Raw genomic sequence first — 21,778 nt, 5'->3', positions numbered from 1 at the left:
GATGCGCGCGGCCCCGCGCCTGTCCTCGGCGTGCGCCGCGCTCTCGCCTGCGTGCATCGGGAGGCGCGCACCGCTGCACGGAGCGCAGGCCGGCACGCAGGAGCGAGCTTCGCCCAGGTATGTGTGCGCAGAGCGCCTAACGATGCGTGAAGTAGGAATAGCAAGGCTTTACTGCCGCTCACGGTTCTCGGTTTGATTCGTTCTAATGCTTCAGCCCCGTATTTCTGTACGAAGCCTGCGGCACCAGATCCGCGTTCTTTCCATCGCTGCAGCGTCCAGCTTCGTGCGGACGGCTGAGCGCAGGACTGACCTCGGGCGAGGGGTGCTGACAAAGCGAGGGTGGCGTTTGGTGATTAGGGGAGAGGGACCTCCGTCAGAGCCGCCTTCAGCCTAGCAGGTAGGGTCGGCGCTCTCCAGAACTTCTTGGAGCGGTCCGACGCCGCGGCTTTGTGGATGGCGTGTCAGCCACGTGCCGGTAACCGCTGTGCGCGCCTGCCTCGTGTGCACGGGCATGGGAGCTCCAACGCTGCAGTTTTAGCCTTGGAAGCTGGACGGTTCTCTGTCACTTGTCACAAAAACGTGTGCCAGCCATGGGCTCGAGTAACTGCTGCGTCATTTACAAATAAGGTGCGTGCTTCCCAGCTACCATCCGCCGGCTTAGGAGCTGAGTGAATCCTCCTGATTCATGGCCAGCATTTCTTCGCGTTGTGTGTTGTCCTTTCTTACGTCGCTGCAACGTGTAATTAGGCAGTTGTCTGAAGCAGACTATTAAAAGTATTGCCATAGCACGGTCTTCCACTCAGATGAGTAAATGTCCTGTAGACAGCCTCACAAAAGCAATTGCTACTTAATCATCACTGACATTTGGGAACAACAAGGCTTTAATTAATAGTTCTGTTGAGGATGTATAAATCTCAAAAATTATTTTTGCTTTCCACTTAATTAGCTTCATAAAACTAATAATTAGGAACAATAGAGATGTGTGACCTTAAATTACAGAAGAAAGGAGGAAAGCAATGGGGTCCTCTTTTGGAAAGTAACTACGATGTTAAAACGAGTTAACAAGTTGTATAGGCAATTTAATCCTATTTTTGTCTGTTTTGGTATCTTTCTCCTCTTAGGCTTTTTCAGTGAAAAGAATGTCGTTAATGTAAAATATATCCCAGATTACTACAGGGAGTGTAGATAGCAACTGTTTTTACTTAATAATTTCTTTTTTTCGGGGCTTTTCTTACAGCTTCTCTTTGCTCTGGTGTGTTTTTTTTTTTTTTTTTTTTTTTTTTTTTTTTTTTTTTTTTTTCTTCATACTGTAAGAAGTTTTAAGGAGCTGCCCTTTGTTGGTCTTTGTATTCAGAAAAGCAGTCTTGAAACCTTGGCAGCAGAGAATAATATGAAAAACTTGAATTTATTTTCATCTTTTTGTGTTATTTCTGCTGTATATGTATACTTCTCCTTTCTATGTTGAATATCTCTGTGAGGATGTTTTGGTGAAATTCATTAAAAACTGTTCTAAGCCTGGTAAAATTGGAAGATTTATTTATTTGGTTGGTTGGTTGGTCGAGCAAGTTGTTTAGAAACGAGGAAAAGGTAAGAGTGATACATACCTGTTCCTTGGACTAGGAAACTGAGAATCTGATGATTGCTTGGATACAAAGCAAAGATGCTGAGGTTTCAGGGAGTCTAGAAAGGTAACAATAGACTCCTAGGACAAGTGCTGGAAGTTTTAGTCATTGGGAATTCTGCTTGAATACCAGATATAGCTTTCAAGAAGCAACTGATTGCAAAGCTTGAGGGAAGAGTCAGAGTTTGGTGAGGCCAGTTAAAATAACTGTTTAAAGACTGAATAGGCAATCTGCAAGCTGCAAACCTAAAGCTTTCAGATGTTTTCTTTTATTCTTTTGGAAAACTGAGTAGAGTGAGCCTGTAAAGGTATCATCTGCAGTGTAACACTGCTAATTATGTCTTTTGTTTTTCAGTAGGACTTTTTTTTTTTCTTTTTTTTTTTTTTTTTTTTTTTTTTTCCCCAGTGTGTTTGCATTCTTTCATATGGCAGCAACTCCCTGCTTACAGTCAGTGTCCTGGAGCAGGGAAATAGCAGGCTTAGTCCTGTAGGAGTTAAGTAGCTCAATAGATGGGGCGGGCAGGTTGCTCTCCATTTGGCTGTGTTGCACATGCAGTCATCAGTTCCCTGTCCAAGTGCCTTGAGAATGCTTTGTCTCAGCATTGAATATGCATGTGAAAGTTAATAACAGAAAGCAGCAACTCTCCTGAAGTTTAACACATTGTGGTCACATTGACTAAATGATGTGAAGCAGGTGAGGTATGGGACTTTTACAAGGAAGACCACAGTTAGTGACAGACAACAGTTTTTTTCAAGACTGTAAAATGAAAAATGCTGCCACTGAATGCAGAACCTATTTGTGTGAGAGAAGCAGTACAGTTGCCCTGAAATGATGTGTCAGAAAGTGATGTCAGTGCAGTAATTGCAAAGGCTCTTTCCAGTACTTCTGCTGCATATGCAGAAAGTACCTTTGAACTTTGTTACTGAAGGAGAAATTATCCACTTTCATTCTATGTAACTGATTGCTGTTATCCAAAAGAAAACTTTGAAACTCACAGGTAGGAAAAAATAGATTTAAAAAAAAAATGGTATTGCATTTTTTTTCCTATTTACTACTGTATAAAGAAAAACATGCTGCTGTCGTTTTTGTGTGTGAATATTCTCTGTGGAATATTCTTACTGGTACATTTGGTGCATGTCTCCAAGAAACTTTTCCAGCAGCTAAAGTACACCTTGTGTTCATGCTTTCTTAACTGGCACTTCGATTGCTTCATTTCTCCTTCTAATGATAAGTTCTAGAAGTAGGCATAAGAAGTATTATGAATATAAAATTAATTAAATAGGAAAACGAAGTACTTGTGTTGTTCAGATGGTATTTTGCTTTTGGTGCCTTCTTAGATAAGTATCTTCTAAATTCCTTGTCCATTTGATGAGGTTTTTTCAGGTTGTTCAGTCTGTGATTTTTTACTCCAAAGTAACTTACAGGTAGGGTAAGTAGATGAAGTGACTCTGGACAGAATCTTCATACAGCATTCCTGGAGTTTAATGATATTACATTACAACAAAAATGTTCAGACTAGAAGGCTTGCTCAGGAGATTCCTGCCAGCCCCAGGGAACGTGCCCCACACATACTTCTTGCACTTGTTTTCTTAAGTGCAGTCATTTCGCTGTGTTTTGAGCGAGAATGCAGCTCTACGAACATCTCCAGCAGCACAACTGGAGGTAAACTACCAAAACAGTTCGAGGTTGGGTGAGGAAAAGGGCAGGAACCTGTCAGCCAGGCTTTGCCACTGGAAAGATCTCCCTATGGAACGCTTTATCATGTTAAACCTCAGTCATGTTATGTATCTAAATATTCTCAGTTTCTGCGGGATAATTGTGTATGTGAAGGGACTTGGAAAACAAAATGTTATATAAGTGTACAATTTCTGCAGAGCACTTTTTTTTTTTTTTTTTTTTTTTTTTAAACGTGCTTTCAATGTTACTTAGAAACTTAAAGAGAAGTGATGATATGTTGTCTGATTAGAGAAAGAACTTCTGACTGGGTTCCTAATCAATCTTTTCTCATGCTAGAACTGTAGAGCTGCGTCTGGAAGACTTCAGAACAATACCAGCATCATGGATGTTGTGACAAATTCTGCTGTTGGGAAGAGCAGGGATTGTTAAGGTTGTAGACTAGAGTGCTGTGCAGGAGCTGGGGACAAGGTGGAGCAGGCAGCTGGTCAGTGTCCAAGTGAGAGATGTGCTCATGTAATGGCAGCATCAGGGTGTATCAGAGTCAATCTGGCAAAATGCATCCCTTTTAGCTGCAGTTACTTTCAGCTACTTTGTTTGGACTGAGTTTACTTTTACTTTTTTGTGAGTCAGAAACTTAAAAAGCTGCTATCATTGCAATTATAATAACGCAATCTTAGAAGTCCTGATTAGTATTTGGGATCAATAACATCTGTATGTTCACTTTACAGTTAGTACTGTGCTTCCTGGCATGACAATGTTTCTCATATATATTTAAGATGGTTCCCATTTATTTAAACACAAAGAAAAAACATTTGCAAACAGTTGAACAGTGCTTGATACCACTGGCTGAAAAGCTGGAACAAAATCTCTCAAATAATGGGATTAATTCTCTGAATTAAATTGCCTTCTTTCTCCCATTCACATTTGCCATTCTTTCCATTTTGATTTCCAGTAGTGTGCTCTGGTGTCTGATGCTGCCATCGGTGGCAGACAACAAAGTGGTTGTTAGCTTACAGCTAAATAAGGAAGGTATCCTTCCCTGCAGCTGCCTGCAGATTTTACATTTCTTGAGAAATACCTAGATTTCCCTTTCTGGCAGTGACAAGTCTCTGTATGTGGGCTGTGGGAATGAGCGAGGAGGGAGGAGGCAGCTTGTGGAAGTCTCTTTGGCCCAAAGTACCACCTATGAGTTTGCAATCAAAGTAGCAATTTGTAGGGAAAATGTTTTTCTGTGCTAGGCACGAGGTGCGCTGCTACCAGATGTCCCATCAGCCCGGTCTGACAGCACACCAGCGAGCCAGCATTGCTCCAATGACCTCACATTTGGTAGCAGCGTGAACGTGTTCTGAGTGGGGTTTTAGGAAGCATGAGCATTAATGGTATACAGCACCAAAAGTGCATACTGCAGCTTGCCCTGATTACTGGGTAGTACACTTAGGGAGCGGTCCTGCAACATAATGTAAACTCGTGTTCTTTGATGTATTCAAAGTGTTGGGAGAAAGAGGCTATTGTTTCACAGCTCAGAAGTACTGAGCAGCCTGGAGTTCACTGGGTGCCTCTGGCTGCTCAGCCTGGACAAATAAGTCCCTCCCCACTCCTCCTTGCTTCTTTGTGTATATTTATATTCCTAAAAATAAGTATGGAGTCTGATACTACCTTCCTGAAAATAAATCTTCAAGTCTGCTCATAACGTAAAAAGGAATTTGCAGCATACTCGGTGGTGAGGTTGTAGGATTCTCTGCACGTTTCCTGCTTCACTAAAACTGGTGAGTTCCAGTGATGGATCTGTGAGCAGAATGTGGGGGCACACATTTGCTTTGCTTTCTTTGGATCCTTGCTGCCAGGAGAAATTTGGCCATTGCTAATGCTGCTGGTAGAGGGAGACAGCCTTATCCATGACCTCATCCATCAGCTTGCATCAGCATATTCTTCCTCCTCTCAGAGGTACTTGGAAATTGGTACTTGGATGACACTGCTGGCATCTCAGGTCTGTTTGTAGGTTCCAGTACTCTGCCCTCAGCATGTTCAGGCTTTAGAAAAATGTTTCTCACCCTTTTATGCTCTAATTTCTCACCCTTTTATGCTCTCTTCTTCCCCTGCTTATGCAGATATGAAATGTGATGCTCTCCACAGTAAAGATGAGTTCCTGAGATGAAAGAGGGAACATTTCTGAGCTGTTAAAATTTCTGAAGATCTGGCATTGAATTGGTAAAAATACTGGAGCTGGAAAAAAAAAAAAAAAAAAAAAAAAAAAAAAAGGTCATATAAAGAGGGAAGAGACGATGTGCTCTGGTTTTGTTCTACACTGTATTTAGTTCTCATTTCTCTCCCTCCCCTTTTTCTTGTGTCTTTACAGTTATATTTTAAAATGTCATTTATTGACTGTTGTTGGGGGATGCTGCCAGGTGTGGCTGGAGGTCTGGGGATTGGTCCAGACCCTGTTAAAGGCCATTTAGTGTAATGACTTCATGAGCTCTCCATGGAAATTGAATTCTTTGTAGGTTTATAAAGACTGGTCAAGTTACCTCAGTATTTTAGTTTGTACAAGCCTGTGTATTGATGTTGTAAGACAATATATTAAAAATTTGGAATCTGCCATTCCTTCTTTTGCTATTTTCTGTTATGTTACAAACATGTAAGATGTGAAGTCCAGACAAACTATTAATGAAAAGCTCTCACAGTTAACAATCCAAATAAAACAAGATAACTTGCCTTCTGCACTACATTTTAAGTCTTCAATTATGTAATCAATACACAATTTAAAAACAGGTATTTTTTTTTCCCATCAACTTCAGATGCATAATGTTGTTCTCTCAACGAATAAATGAATTGGGAAATTGTACACAATTTGCATCAACTATTGTGAATTTAATGCATGTGCCGTGAGGGTTGGTCCGTTCCCGTTGTTGTGAATTAAGCAATGTTAATGAGACAATTGCTTTGAGCTAAGGAATTATGTTAAGTATTTTGCTGACTGACTATTAGTGTATGACTGAAAAGAAGTAAAACTTATGCTTGTGAAAGCACTCAGGAGATGTCATGGTAGCTCCTGATTTATTAAGGCTGGATTAAAGACAAGTTAAAAAAGTAGAATTTCAAAATAGAGATCTTGCATGTGATTTCATATTATTTTAAAAACACTTTGAAGACAAATTACGTTTTCTTTTCTTCTGGACCTTTGTGTCTGAGGACTGGTATGACTGGAGATGCCAGCAGTTTTTACACAGGAGTTAGCCATGCCAAGAGTGTGTTCATGCACTGAAATATTTTTGTTTGTTTTGCATCTAATTGAGAAACCATCAGGTAAATAGCAATTGCCTTTCAGAAGTCCCGTCCATGGGAAGAACGATTTGTTCAAAATGATATGGAGAAATTCCTGGCTCTGGAATTCCCTTCCCCATGTGTTTGTTTTGGTAGTCAAGATCAGCATCAGCAGAAGCCGTGATCCTTGCAACTTCCACAGCATGGATGGGGAATGTGTTCTCTTCCAGATTATTTTTTATTGTAGCAGTATGCAGGAATTACTGGGACAGGTGCTGTACAAATGTAAGATGTCCCTGTTTTAAGGAGATGTAATTTTTGTGTTTTTTTAAGCAAAGATTAATTATGCGAAGAGCAGTGTATTGCCTGGCTTCTTGTATTTTCTTTAGGATAATTTGACAAATAAGTGTTTTGTTTAGTGCCCGGATGGCCTACATTTGTGATGATCAGATGTTCTGAGTTCTGAACGTGGTGCACATGTAGTGCTGTGTGCAGTGAGTGGAGCACTTGCTGTGTGCACGTGGAGTGCAGGGTGGCCACAATGTCCCCGACCTGTGTGTGGCACAATGCGCGTGTGGGCCTTGGGGCTGGAACATCGAGGTCCTCCTACATGTGGCCTACTGCCCACGATAGCTGGGATGTGAAGGCTCTTTCTGTCAGTGGGATGCTCTTGTTTCTGCTGGGCATAGTTTCCACGTAGTTTTTATGTGGAAAGAAGAAAGAAGACATTTCCAGAGGAACTCCAGATGTGTAACACCTGTAACTCCACAAATCAAGTGAACAAGTGCCGAAATTTAGCCGAAATTTATGAAATCCACTAGTACCATTGTAGCAAAGTGTGTATGTGAGCAGTAAAACAAGAATAAATGTACAGTGCTGGACAGAAAGAGTGGTGTTGTAATTGGTGAATATTAAATTTCCAGAAAAATGGCATTGTATACAATTACATGGTGTATTTGTTGCAATTCACAGGGACTTTTTGAACTCACTTACAATGTATACATAGTATGTTTTATGTCGACACTTACACCTTAGCTTTACTTACACATATTACATAGACAATTAGATTATTTTTCCTGTTTTCTTAACTCATTATTTATTATCTGTGTATTTTATATTCAATTTCTTTCCTGATATTTGTAGATATCTGAGTAAGTTGACCAGAGTGAGTGCTGCTTGTCTGTAAAGATGTTTATGGTGTTTGAATAGCGTCAGTGGAAACGGAGGCCTAAAAACTTTCCCCTCTGGGTCTGAAAGGAAAGCTTTAGTTCTGTGTTTCAGCATGAAATGATGTAAATCCAATATTTCTTCTCTTTTTATATCTTTCTTACCAGGGCTGCTGTTTAGATAAGAGATTTGTGAGTTACAGAGCACGAGCTCCTTCACGTGACCAGAACTGCACAGGGACTTGTTTGAAATAATGTGCAGATCCAGGCTGTAGACAGAAAAACCTGCTGGTAGCAATGGATACTAAGAATTAAACTCTAGGTAAGAAGCTCATAATTGGTAAGAGTGCCAATACAAATTTGTTTTAAATAAATGATCATTGTGGTCCTTTTCAACCCAGGCCATTCTGTGATTCTATGATTCTATAAAATTACAGCATTAACAATTCCACAAGCAGGATTTTTGCAAAAAAATATTATCAGCAAAAAATAAAGAATAGTACATTCTGGAGCTTTGAAACAGGTACAGTTAGGTCTAAAAGTACAGTTAGGTCTAAAAGAAAGTATACTTCCTTTAGAAGCAATGTATTATCCCCATTAATATTTACTACCCAAAAAGAAATTTAAAAGTTTTAATATGTAAGAGATCAATTTAAATATCATGTTGTTTTCTGAAAAGTTTACAGTAATTGTAAATATTTTTCAATATTGTATTAGCAAACCATGTAGAAAATTTTTTGTTGTTGTTTTTTTTTTTTTTTAATTTATTCAGGATTTTAAAAATGGATTTCAATAGCATTTAGGCATAAGTAATATGTCTGCAGGAGGTTTTGTTATTTCTTTGTGCTGCTGAGAAATTTTCCTTCATTTCCTCAAGACTCACAGATTAGCAAAGGGTGGAAAACTCAGGGAAGATGGTAGATATGCTTTTGTAAAATCTTAAAAATTGACTGAAATATTTGGGAGGAGCTGTATTGTCTGAAGAAGCTACATAGCATTTTCAGATTAAAGATATTTTAATGTCAGATACATTATAAACCAATCTTTTTGCACCATGGTACATTCTGAAAAAGGCCTCATTGGATGCAGGGCAGCTGCTATGGCATGTGCCAAAGCTGAGGCTGATCTACAAGAGGCTTAGAGGCTGCCTTTAGCATGCAGATGAGTGATATTCTTCCTCATTACCTGATGTGCTGCTTTTGAACATCTGATGCTGTCATGTACAGTAGAATACCTAAGGTGAAAACGTGGTTTTATTCTCTACTTAAATTATGCTAATTTTAATTAACAGCCTGCCTATTAAAGAGGCATTGCTTTCTGACCCTTTGCATGTTGAATGGCTGGGAAATAATTTGCTTGGTTGTAGTGCTGCTTGGCTCCAATTTCATGCTTTTCAATCGCATGCCATTACAAAATACATCTCCCATTTTCTGCTGTTCTGACATCACCAAATTCCAGTCACTACCCCATTCCACAGTGCTCTTGTTGCTAAGAGCCTCAGCTATCACAATGCAGAAGGAAATATATGCATGCAAAGAAAATAGCCTTGAAAGATCTCAGGCTTCCTCCTGCTGCTTTCAGTGTGCTTCATCTTGTGGATTAGGGAACCAAGAAGTAGCATTAATTTCAGAGCTCTCTAGGTTAAGCCTTTGGGAATTGAATGCTTTCTGCACCCTTAGTTTGCTGATTGTTAAGGATGCATCCAGGTGCAGCATTGTTTATTAAAGGGCATAAGTGACAAAGCTGCAGTGCTGCCTTTATTACTTCATTGCTCAGATGTGTCTTTTGGGCACATCGGGGGAAGAAAACGCATGGAGGAGTGTGAGGCCAATAGCGATAGAAGAAAATACTGTGACAGAAAAGGAAAAGGGGAGAGAAAACAGAGGATAAAGCAAGAAAGACAAGAGGAAAAAAAAGAGTTGGTGTAATGCAGTTTGATGTTTTTTCATAATGCTGACATGATGTGTCAGTGTAGCGGTTTGTACTGCAGGATGATAAACTCACCATACGCCATTTTACAGGTCCTCAGTAGCTTCTGGATGGTTATACTTGGGACAATAACGCCAGTAGAGAGGGTAATGCTGCAGGTGAGGTTAACTAAATGAAGGAGGCAGTGTGTGTTGAGAGATAAATGGAGAAGACAGAAAAAACTGGAAGAAAAACTGAAGAAGGGTGGCTGAGATACAGGAAGAGGTTAGCGACCAGACAGCTTTCCAGAACAAGCTTTTGTTTGAGCACTGAGAGTAAGTACTGCTGTCAGAAATGCTGTTTCAAATGGAGAGGTGACTGGAGCTAGGAGAGCTGAATTAACTGATCTGAGATGGAAAAGGGAGAGTGTGTTTAGAGGAAGTAAACTAGTGCAGGGGAAAACTAAGATATTGTTTAATATACTGTTACTCAAATATGTATCGAGAAATGATATAGTGACCTGTGCTGGAAAGGTAAGATTTACATTCCATGGTACTCAAATCTGAGTGTGTATAACACAGCACGCATCGATGTACAAAACATGTGCTGTTTGGAAAGAGTAGATATTGTACTTTTTTTCAGGCAATGCAGCTCGGTAACTATTAACTGGGAGCATGCAGAGCATATGTGGGGGAAGTATACAGAAACAATGTGTTTTCTCTATGCATTTTTTGTTTTTGGGGTGTGGGGTAGGAGGAGTTGTGTTGTTTTTTAAATGGCATCTTGTTTTCTGATTTGCAGTCACCATTTCCCTGCCATTTTTCAGCTATTTTAGCTAACACCAAATTTAGGTCCTTTCTTTTCAGTGTCTTTTCAGCCATGGGTTGTCTATATTAAATGCTGTAACATTAGCTGCCTACAGTTACTGTGATTACGCTCCAGGGGTGGCCTGAACAATTTTCGTACAATGGAGTTGGCTCTTTTCTCACTCACACCAGTCTAACTGTTGGCTTCAGTGCAGTTGCTCTTGATTCACAACATTGTGAAAGGAGAATTGTGCTTGCTCTTTCATACATTCCTTCATCTCCACAATGTTTCTGCTTACATGTATAATTGATTCTCTGGGAATATCTCCTGCTGCTGACAGGTAGATTTCCTAAGATGAAAATAAATTTAAGCTCTTCTTAGATTACTGAGTTCAACCCATTGCTGCTACAGCACCACATTATATAATTTATTTCATAAACTGATCAGGTTGTGCTTTAAACATTAGGATTCTACTCTTAATTCAGATGGAAAGGTTAGTTATGTCCTAAGTTCAAAGCCAGAACGAAAATAGTTTTCAGCTGCTCTGGAAGTATTGTGCTTTCTCACATATGCCTTACTTTTCAGTATGGTGGCTGTGATAAAAATTTCATACTCTGCAGAGGCAAGCTCAGCTCTGAGACAACACAGTTTTGAAGTAACAGGCATACTTAGAAAGGGTCCTGTGGGGTTTTCTTTTCATTGTCACCTCTCAGATTTTAGTAGGAGGTACAAGCCATCATCTGACAACACATTTCTGCCATACCTGGAGTGTCACTCTGTTTGTCAGTTACAGAAGGAGAAGGATAAGGAACAGGTGTGTAAAACTTGGCTGAAGATGAGCTGCTACTTTCCTTTGACACCCCATCTTAGCAGATCCACTCCACTTCAGCCAGATTTGTTCCTCATTTGTTGAATTTTTTAGCTAGTTGGCATGAAGATTAAGATCATCAGTGTAACCAAGAGGTTTTGTTGCATGGATGAAAGGAAGAGTCCATTTTTTTTCTCTTAGGTAGCGTAAATAAGAGGATTCAACTGAAACTAACAGAATGCTGTTACCTACAAATGTTACTGTAGTACCTCCATGTCTTCCCTGCTTTTCCAATGCTCTTTCAGCATATTTGCTCTTTCATGAAGATGGAAAACGATTTCTTTTTCTTGCCCCCTGTTCCTTTATCTCTATGCTACACCTCTGTTTAGCAACTCTGTTGCCCTTACTTCCTTTCCTAGCTGAAGCTTGGCTCCAGAAGTTAAATTTGTTATTGGGAAACCTCTTGACAGTTACCATTATTGGGGCAACCGCAAAGGGAGTGATAAAAATGCGCATAGGATGTATAGCAGCCAGTTGGCTATGGCACTACTATGGTTACTGTTTATCCCACCCTTTGGGTAGTGTATTTCCAATGCAAATAACAGGTGCACTAGATGCAGCTGCGGGCCTCCTGGTGCAAGTGCTGCGTGTTGTGGTTGTGCTGCGAGTTCATCAGTGACTCAGATGCTGGACAGGAAGGTGTACGAAGTAAATTTGTGGATAACACTAGATTGGGAGGAGCTGTTGAATCCCTCAAGGATAGAGAGGCCTTGCAGACAGATCTTGGCAAATTAGGGAGCTGCATGAAGTTTAACAAGAGCAAGTACCAGATTCTGTGCCTGGGACAGGGCAGTCCTGGATATGTGTACAGACTGGGGGATGAGAGGCTGGAGAGCAGCTCCATAGAAAGAGGTCTGGGGTTTCTGGCTGATGGCACATTGAATATCAGTCAGCAATATGTGCTGGCAGCCAACAGGGACAGTTGTGCCCTGGTGTACATCAGGACCAACACTGCCACTGAGCAAGGGGGGGGGAGAGGGCTGTCTTGTTTTGCTCTGTGCTGTGCAACCTCACCTCTGTAAGCACTGTGTGCAGGTTTTGATGCCAGAATGTAAGAAGGATGGAATGCTATTAGAGAGCATCCAGAGAAGGACTACAAAGATGGTGAAGGGTCTGGAGGTCAAGGCATGTGTGGAGCAGCTGAGATCCCTGCGTTTGCTCAGCCCAGAGCAGTGGCTGAGGGAGGCTTCGTGGTGGCTGCACACAGGGAGCAGAAGGGCAGTGCTGAGTTCTGCTGTCTGTGACAGGGCCCAAGGGAATAACATGGAGCTGTGCTGTGGAGGGGCAGGTGGGTGTTAGGAACAGGGTCTGCACCTGAGGACAGTGGGCATGTCTCCAAACCTGCATGAGTTCAGGAAGCTTTTGGCCAGCACTCTCAGACATAGGGTTTGGGTCCTGTCTGGAGGCAGGAATTGGACTCTGATCCTTCCAACTCAGGATATTCTGTGATTCATGCAACACTTTATGAGAGTGTAAAGTTACTCTCTTGATTTTGTTGGAGTTTCCTTGCCCATGCAATACTGGCATAGCATGTTTGCACAGAATACTTCTTGGGGTTTGCTTGGACGTAGGACATCCAAGTTGAAGCTGCTGAAGGTATGCAGTAACATCCAATTCCAAATGTATAGGCAATGCTCAGAATATTCCTGCAGGATATTTGTAGCTGATAAAGAGAACAAATAACCAAACTAAGTTAGCCTGAGCACACAGTAGCCATATTTAAACATGTCTACAGCTTTTCCTTCTGCTGCAATGCTTTTGTACTCCTTAGCCAGTTCTCTTTTATCTGTAAATCCTTTTTGTCAGAAGGATGAGAGAGATCCCACAGGGAGAGCAGTTGCCAGCCAGGAATTCTCAGTGCATCATCATCTGTCAGCTTTCCAGTCAGCTTTGCTCAACAAAGCACATGTGGCTGTTGAGAGACAGCATTGGTTCTGGTGTTTGACAGTGCTCATTGCGGGCCAAGGTGCAAGCAGCGAGGCAGGTCAGACAAGTTTCACCCACACACTGTGCTGGGCCAAAGGAATTATTTGGTAAGATGTGTACTACACAGGCCTGATGTAGAGATCTGGGGAGTGTCTGGCTTGTCTTGTAGATGCTTCCTAACTCTGTAGGTGATGAGTTATTTTGAGGTTTAAAACTCTGATAGGTGGTCTGGCAGAGTTATCTGTTCAGATTAAGACACTACCATGCTCATCTGCCTGCTTTATCCTGCTGCTAGTACTACCACACTTTGATGGAAGAGCCTCCAGGTCACAAGCTGGCATATTAAACAATTACCTCCTTTAATTGTTGTGCTCTGCTATAGCAATCATGACCTCAGGCAGCTGGGAGAAAGAACACCTTAAGACAAGGCTGAAAAATATACCAGATCTCGTTGGTCAGAGCTTCTGGTTGTGAGCTGTAAGCAGAGAGTCTTTGCCAGACCTGCCTCTCCCTGTGTCCCTGTGGGCTTGAGAACAGCCACTGCTGCCTTTGCTGGTGCCACAGATTTTTGGTCACCCCAAAGTCCTGCTGCTCATTTGAATGGAATATGGTTATTGCAGTCATTTTGCTTGGGAAGGGGAAGGTATGTACAAAGCACGTACAAAATACGTACAAAGAAGCACATATAGGATATGTACAAATAAATTTTAAGTTTGGTGATACAGGGCTAAGCAAAAATTGAGGCCTGCTCATTGGAAAGTGAATTTTTGAAGAAAATTCTCCTTGGGCTTTTCTAGTTTGCCATTATGAAAGTGGTTTAAGATCCCACCATGCTGTTCTTAGGTTTTATTGTTTATTCTGTTTCATCAGAAACCCCAGATATACGTAATAGAGGGCAGGTTGAAATATTCCACTATATGAAGAATAAATTGATACAACAGAGTAAAATATGAGAGCTTTTTTAATACTAATTTCATTAAGAAATTGTGTGAATGTGCTGTTGCTGTCTTTGTTTGTCCATCTGTTTGATGCTGGAAGAAGGTTGGAAGCAGGATTAAGATCTCCTGCTTTGTTCAGCTGAGTATGTCATGCGGAATTTTGTTAGCAAAATGCTGCCAGAGTCAGTCAGCCGTAGGACACAAGTCCAGCTGAAGTCAAGCCTCAGCAGTCCGGATCTTTACACAAATTCTTACCTGGCGGTTGATTTATTTGTTCAGCAATGGATTAAGCTTTAAACAAGTACAGGTGCTGGGGATGTGCCCTGCCTACCTCCTACGGGTTTCCAGTAGGCAATGTCAGTTTCGGTTCTGTCTTTGAGCCTTTGCATTCCTGCTATGAGAGACATCTTGCAAGAGAAATTAACAAGCACAGCTGGGATAGATGGTTTCTTGGGCAACGGCAGCTGATCCTGTTGCAATTACATCTGAATACCTTTAAAGTTATGTTCATTGAGAGAACTTATACATTTTTTATCTTAAAGATCATGCATCCTTGCTGGAAAATGGAAGTCGGAGTGGTTTAGGATGCATTTGATGAAGGTTTCAAAAGGAAACAATTTTGAGCATTTTGTTTCCTGCTTGGTAAGATTTACCATTTCCTGGGAGAAGTTAACCAAGTCCATCAATCTTCAGTGTTTAATTTTGTTAATGCAATTTTGCTTTGATTTTCTATTTTTTAATAAATACAATGTAACGGCTCAAAGATGCAAAGTGAATAATAATTTAAACAAAATCGGAGCATTTGATTTCAAAACCAGCAAGTATCAGCAGTACTTGCACTCTGCACAACCCAGGATCACGGGTACTGCACCCTTCATACGTACGGCGTGGTCGAGGAGCATTTTTCCCATGAAATATATTCGGCGGCGGGGCTAGAGAAAGGCGCGGTGGCTGGAATTCTATCGAAGGGCGAAACGCTCTGCGTAGCAGCCCTTTTTCCTCCCTCGACACGTAAGCCTTTCTCAGCCCCGCGCATTTAGCAGAATTTGGGGTCCAGAGTCCAGCGCGGCGCGGCGCAGCCTGCGGAGAGGCGGTGAGTGCGCTCGGCGGGGCGGGCGCGGTGCTGTCGGGAAGCCCCAGGGAGGGAGGCAGCGGCGCGGCCGTCCCCCGCAGCTGACGGCGAGCGGTGCGGCCGTTCCGGTTCGCGTCGGGTTTTGGCTCGGCGCGGCAACGCTACCGCGGCGGGGCGGTGCTTGCTGGCCCCGCTCCGGGCGCTGCGGTGTGCCCGCACCCTGCCGCTACCCGCAGCCGCCGCCGCGCCCCGATCCGCGGTGCCCGTCGGCGCCGCCTCCCGCGGGCGCGGTCCGCCGGGGGCTCCGGAGTCGGGGAAGCCGCCCTCCCCTGGCGGACCCCTGAGGCAGGTGGCGGCTCGGCCGCTTTAAGGCTGCGCCTGCCGTAACCCGAGCATCCCGTGCGGGAAGGGCTGGTCTCGCCGCCACGGCTGGTCTCGCCAGGCACGGCTGCAGATCGGCCCCGGTAGCCCCGCTTTCAGGTGTGGCGGGCCGGGAAAAGTGGGCGCTCACTCCTCTTCTGTCTCCCCTCCCGGCTCCGTTAGCCGGCGAGGACGAGTGGACGGAGGCTACGAAGCGGAGGTAAAGGCGCAGGGGCGGCGCAGCTCAGCCCCTTCGTCCCCACCCCTGCCGGGCTGCGCGGCGGCTCCCTCCCTCCGTTACTCCCTCCTTCCCTCTCTCTCTCTCGGCGACCGCCCCGCACGGGGCCGCCCCCAGCCCGCGGGCCGCAGCCGGCGGCGCTGGGGGCCGTGGTAGCGTGGAGCGCAGCGGACGTCTTTCTCCCGCGGCCGACAGCAGGGTTGCCCTCCGCTCGGGCCGGCCCTGCCCCTGCCCTTACCCCCGCCCGCAGAGTCCCGCCGCTCCCGGCTGAGCGCACTCCGAGGTAACGCGGCCCGGGGCCGCTGCTCGCGCGTTCCTGCGGGGCTTCGGTGCCGCGCCTCGGGACCGCTCGGGCTGCGCTCGCCGTATCTCCGAGAAGTTCTCTCTTTCCTTCCTTCTCTCTTTCCCCCCTTTCTTCCCCGCTGAGAACTTCTTGCAGTGTGTGAGGAGATGGATGTTTCGGATAAATGACATAGCAACACGTAGCTCGCTTCGGTACCAAACTGCGTCGCGTCGGGTCGCTGCCACGGCGCTCCGGAGCATAGCCGTAAGTGGAGCTTGGCTGTAAATGTCCTTACATAGAACAGGGAATGTCTTAACCTACGATTGTTATTGCTTTTCTTCGTGTCTCCATTCTTCTGCTGCGATGTGGTAGGGATATTTCCTGCATTTCCTACTGAGCTAACAAATGTAGTTCCAAGCTAATCAGGGCAGTAGAAGCTGCGGTTCAGACCCAACAACACTCGAGCATTGCAGCTGGTTTATTATTAGGTTTAATATAATGTGTGCCAACAGTCAGCAGTAGCACAGAGTTCTTTGCAAATTACCATAGTAAGGTTTACAAGGGTTGGGTTGAGCTGTGAGTTTTAACCAGACCAGGAGAGCACGGTGCTGAGCGGGATGCCCTGGTATTGCTCGCAGTTTTACCACGTTATCTTGTTTGGAAAGTGATCCTGTGTGTCTTGCAGTTCAGCCTGGCAGAGGTGAGGGCTGTGGGCCTTGTGTCTCATGCTGTGCCTACACACTGGGTTGTGGCAGGGCAGCGTGTCTTACTGTTCTGATGGGAAAGGCTGATGTGAGCAGAGGAACAGCAATCTGAGCAGGACATAAATGCCGGGTGCCATTGATGGTACAGGTGCTGGATAACTCCTCCTTTATGCTCTCAGTAAGTGCTGGCAAGAAGCAAGAAGCTATCAGAAGTTGCTAATTGTTTCATACTGGAGGTGAATGAATTCTGAGTTTATATATATCTACTTAATGGTTTTCTTTTCTGTTTTTTTTTTTTTTTTTTTTTTTTTTTTTTTTTTTTTTTTTTTTTTTCTCCCTGATTTTCAAGTAGAAACAGAATGTGAGGAATAGCACGTGGTATTAATACCAGATGAAAGGATTGTATTTTCAGCTCTTTCTGAGTACGACTGAAAAGTGATGTTATTAGCTCTTTCAAAATTAGTGGGGTCGGTAGAACAGTTTGATACTGTGCTGCTAGAGTGGTGCCTGACTAACACCTTTCTCACTGTTGTCAGCTTCCAGTGTTTGATAATATTTATTTATCTAAAGTCTACTTTGAAAGATGCAGGAGTGAAGTTGTAATTACTGTCTAGCTCAGTGGTTAAGACAATAATCTGGGTAAGCCAGGAGAAGACTGCTGTTCAATGACTAATGGTGAGGATCCAACACTGTTACATTACTCTTTTCCTGTGTTGCAAAGTAGTTACACCAACTCTCCCTACTATCAGCTGGCTGAATGGTAATCAATGACTGTGCAGTTTGGGGGATAAAGTGTCTGCTCATATATAATCCATGCCATTCTGTGTCCAGGTCGGACTCTGCTGGAATGACATGAGAAAATACTGGGGCAGAGAGCCACAGCATATTTGAAAGCTGCTTTTGATTTCCTAACTTTGGCTCTTCTCCTTGAGGCAAAGAAACTGTATGTAATCAGAAGTGTATTATGGTTGTGTTTTTGTTTTTTTGTTTTTTTTGTTTGTTTGTTTTGTTTTTTTGAAGTTATAAAGTTTAGTTCAGCAAGGTGAATGACTTTTCTTACTTAAAACAGAACATGGTAAGCAACACTTAATTTTCATGGTGAGTAGGACACAGTTGGAAACAGCTTAGACATATGAGAAAAAGTCTATAGCTGAACTGTTCTTCTGTCTCATATAAACACGGTGTTTGCAGGTGGTCCTTGAAGTGAATTAAAACACAGCATTCTTTAATTTTCTGAAGTAAAATATGGAATTATTCCTGGACTTTGGCACTTGAGCAGTGTTTTGATAAGGCACGTATGAAATCACCTTCTGAAATCAGTATTGCAAAACTCTTCAGAGTATCTGTCGGAGCAACCAGGCACCAGGCGACTGGTTTCTCCTCTGCTGCCATGGTACCTTCCTTGCCAGCATCCCATTTCTGTACTGCTGCCGTAGGTGCTGGGAGGTGTATGTACATCATACTTTAAAGTCCGAGCACGCACTTTCCAATGACTGCTTTTTCCTAAATTCCCTATACGATGTCCATAGAAGAAAGATTAGAAGAAAGGTTAACTCCTTGAAAGTCATTTCTTGCAGTGAATGGCTGGGAGTCTTCTGTTTAATTCCATCATCTCCTGTACTAAAATCAACACCCGCCATGCACTGAAATATCACTTACCTAATGAACTCTTCAGGTGCTGAGGAGTGCTGGTGCTGCAGGAGAAAACTCTTGGACAAAAGAAAGCCATATTCATGTCAGTGCTTTTGAAAATCAGAGGTATTGGCATAGCCATTGCAGGTGAATACAATTAGTAGCATAAGAATTATCTTCTAGTTAAAAGGATGTAGGAGAGGACTTCCTACAAATTAAACAATGTGATAACAAAGTTCCAGCCCCAGGAACGCAGCCTGGAATGGGCGCCGCTCAGTGCTCCTCAGTGGGTTTACATCAGAGGCTATAAAATTGAGGTGATTGATCTATTCCTTTAAACTGAGTATTAGAAAATCAGACTTAGCCCCCAGACTCTCCAGTATTAAAAATTGCATAAAATTTGATTTGTTTTTTGTGTACTCTTCGACAATGGAGAAATGTAGGGAGAATGGTATGGAAGTGCTTGAGAGAACATGGCATGTATGGGCTAGTGTTTGAAACCAAAGTTCCAGTACAATATGTTCTAGAGTAATCCACTGCTGAGCTAGAACTGGTCATCAGATAACCAGGGTGCATTGCAACATGTATGCTTTCAAATTTTAATTTGGAGTAAAAGTGCTCTTTATGAACTGAACCTTCTCATTGTGCTCACTTAACTGTAGTTTGGGTTGGGTTGCATTGCAGATCTGGAGCATGTAGGCTGACTTCTCAGTGTTAATGTAAAACATGTTTCCATACATTCAGTCACCATCTACCCTACATACTTAAATGACTGTACCTATTTTTTTTACAAGTTGCTATTTTAAATAAAGGACTTTTATTCCTTTCTTTCATTTGTTCTCCCTGGTGCTCATTTCTTTTCATCTGCAATGCAGATATAATTCCAAAAATCAAATGCATGTTCCCTCATTCCACAATGCACGTGAAGTGAATGCGGACAACAGTGTATTATATCATTCTATCAGTTTTTTTTTTTTAATGTTTTTTGTTTTTTTTTTTTTTAACCACCGGGTTGTTGTAGTAATATCAAATTATGCTAACCTGTAAGCTTTCATTTTGTTTTTAGATGTGACAGCAGTCAGCTAAATAATGGTCTAAAGAGCCATCTAAATAGTTTAAAACAAACCATTTGGATTGTGAGTGTTTTTTTTCCAGTTTGTGTTCAACTTAATACAAATTCACTTTTGTAAAAGTTTGTGGCCTTTGCGAGTCTTGGAATATAAAGCACTTCACACACATCAAACTGGAGATGTGTGACAGATGTTTGTGATGTCTGGGAAATACCAGTCTGCCTTGTGATGTGCTGGAGATGTATGAGAAATGACTGAAGCATTTAGCGACTGGCATTTGGGTTTGGTATTGTTTAGCTATTGATTTAGGCCTCATGAAGTGGGTAGGCCATCCAGCACCTGAAATCATTGGTTCTGATGACGGGAAGCTCCTTGCTATGTCCAAAGATTAGGCTTTTGTGTGAAGAAGAAGAAGAAAGCCCGAATGCATTGCCTGCATGATATTGCAAGGAGGAGCCCTCAGTTAGGCACAAAAGTGCAAATTGAGAAACCCTGTCTCTGTGAAGTGGAGAAATGTACAGCTGCAGCGAGGCTGTTGCTTACTGAAACCTTCTCAGCTGGCCTGAAAATCCCTGCCATGCTTATGTGACTTCACTGTCACTTTTTGAAGTATTGTCGGTAGCACTTTAAAAACAAGCAAAAACGCTACATTAAAAAAAAAAAAAAAAAAAAAAAAAAGTTACAACTTTTACATTAAAAAAAAAAAAAGTCTGGGAACACTTTTATACTTCTAGTGAATAGTGCTTCCATTGAGAAGTTAGTTGTCAAAGACACTCTGCTGCTTTAAGTTGAATGGTTGATGAACTGAAATTAACAACTTCTTCTCTTCACAGGCTGAAGAACAATGGCTTCCTTCAGCAACCTGACTATTGGTATCGCTCTTGCCAGTTTTACCATATTCCAGCTCCTGTTCCATGTTTTAAGCTCTTGGGTATCCGCGCGGATAACACCTGGTTTTAGCAATCTCAGCCAAAAAAGGAAGATTGAATGGAATTCAAGGTAAAGTGTTCAAAACAAATGGTAGCTAATGAACTACCACTTGTGGGCGCATGTATTGAAAACTACAGATAAGGGTATTGGTTAAACATGCACGAGGATTAGCAGGACAGATCTATGTGCTTAACAAAGTCTGCATGTCGGAGAAGAATCTCCTTCTTGGATATGGAGTTACAAACACCTGTGTATTAAATGCTTCTTTAGATCATGATGCTCAAGTGAAAAAGGAAGTAAAAGAAAATTGTGATTGGTGAGAGATACTAAGTTAATGTGGATTAATTTTAGATGACTTCTCTATGATGCTTCTATTTAGAGAATGGGTACGAAATTCCTTTCACCCAGACATGCATGAAAATCATACCTATTTCAATTTATTCTATGATCTTACTGATAGTATTTCTCTGGGTCGTGCCTTTGTGTGCAAAGCAAGTTACTCTTGTCTCTCACTACTAGTACACTGCATCCTGCTTTAGATAGGTTTTCCAAGTATTTGATAAATTGTCATTGTGGAACTGTGGTGAGGCAGAGTTATACTACAGCTTCAGGACAGCTACATCTGTGTTTTGATGAGGAAGGGAAGGAGGATGTTGAGATGTAGGGTAAGTGTTCAGAAAGGAGTTGTGGAAAATTGGTCTAAAAACCAGCCTTGCTCCCTTTGTGTCTCTACAGACCTGCCACTAGGATGTGTGTACCTGTGCTACTCCTGCCCCTTGGGCAGGGCATAGGCAGCAGTTTGTGCAGCCCTGTAAACCTTTCCCTGGGTGGGTGCTGTCCTCTATTTTAAGCTATAAAGGAAGTATAGAGTAGTAACTGCAAGCAGGATAATCACTGAGGTTTTATTTCAAATAAACTTTGAAAGATTATATCTAGTACAGAAGTTTCTCCAACCAGAATGAATTGTTACAGTATAACTTCATGCTCAAGTGGCCTATTAAACTTTTAAAATATTTTTCAGGTGTTTCTGAAATTCTGTGTTGAGAAGTATGTACTGTACGGCTGTTACTGCACTCAAAAAGCATTATCATTATCGCTCTCCCTCCCCTGTCCTCTTTAAAGGCATTATCTAGTGGATGCTTTTAAAGTTATTTCCTTGTCTGTGCAATATTAGTAACTCAAATAGTTTCGTCCTCCATTTGGCAAATGTCTGCCTGCAGTGCTTTTAAAGGCACCATCTTAATTTCAGTCCGATCTTTGAATAATTGTGTATCTACCAAAACATCTTTCTAGATTGCCAGCTCATGATATCAGTG

The 21,778-nt window shown here is 42.4% G+C and overlaps 1 protein-coding gene across 6 annotated transcripts in view; it reads left to right on the top strand.

Annotated features, from left to right (window-relative positions):
• The first annotated feature begins 44 nt into the window (after nt 1-44).
• LOC122181123 (TLC domain-containing protein 4-B-like) overlaps nt 45-21,778 on the top strand; it is a 41,170-nt gene continuing 19,436 nt past the window's right edge. The window contains exons 1-3 of one of the 6 annotated variants that reach the window (XM_042873389.1): nt 45-117; nt 7,895-8,048; nt 20,366-20,531. In XM_042873389.1, coding sequence (XP_042729323.1) covers nt 20,377-20,531 — 155 coding nt within the window. In that variant the 5' untranslated portion in view covers nt 45-117; nt 7,895-8,048; nt 20,366-20,376. Of the gene's footprint in view, nt 118-7,894; nt 8,049-9,958; nt 9,970-15,247; nt 15,267-15,710; nt 15,826-16,038; nt 16,127-16,282; nt 16,391-20,365; nt 20,532-21,778 lie in introns of those variants that run through there. The other 5 variants (XM_042873390.1, XM_042873395.1, XM_042873393.1 and 2 more) reach the window with 5 other exon arrangements.

This window comes from Lagopus leucura, unplaced genomic scaffold, assembly GCF_019238085.1.
Source record: "Lagopus leucura isolate 7727_CA_CO unplaced genomic scaffold, USGS_WTPT01 Super-Scaffold_100009, whole genome shotgun sequence".
Taxonomy (NCBI): Eukaryota; Metazoa; Chordata; class Aves; order Galliformes; family Phasianidae; genus Lagopus; species Lagopus leucura.
The sequence above is the reverse complement of the archived record's forward strand: the minus strand, read 5'-3'. Positions and strand labels throughout refer to the sequence as shown.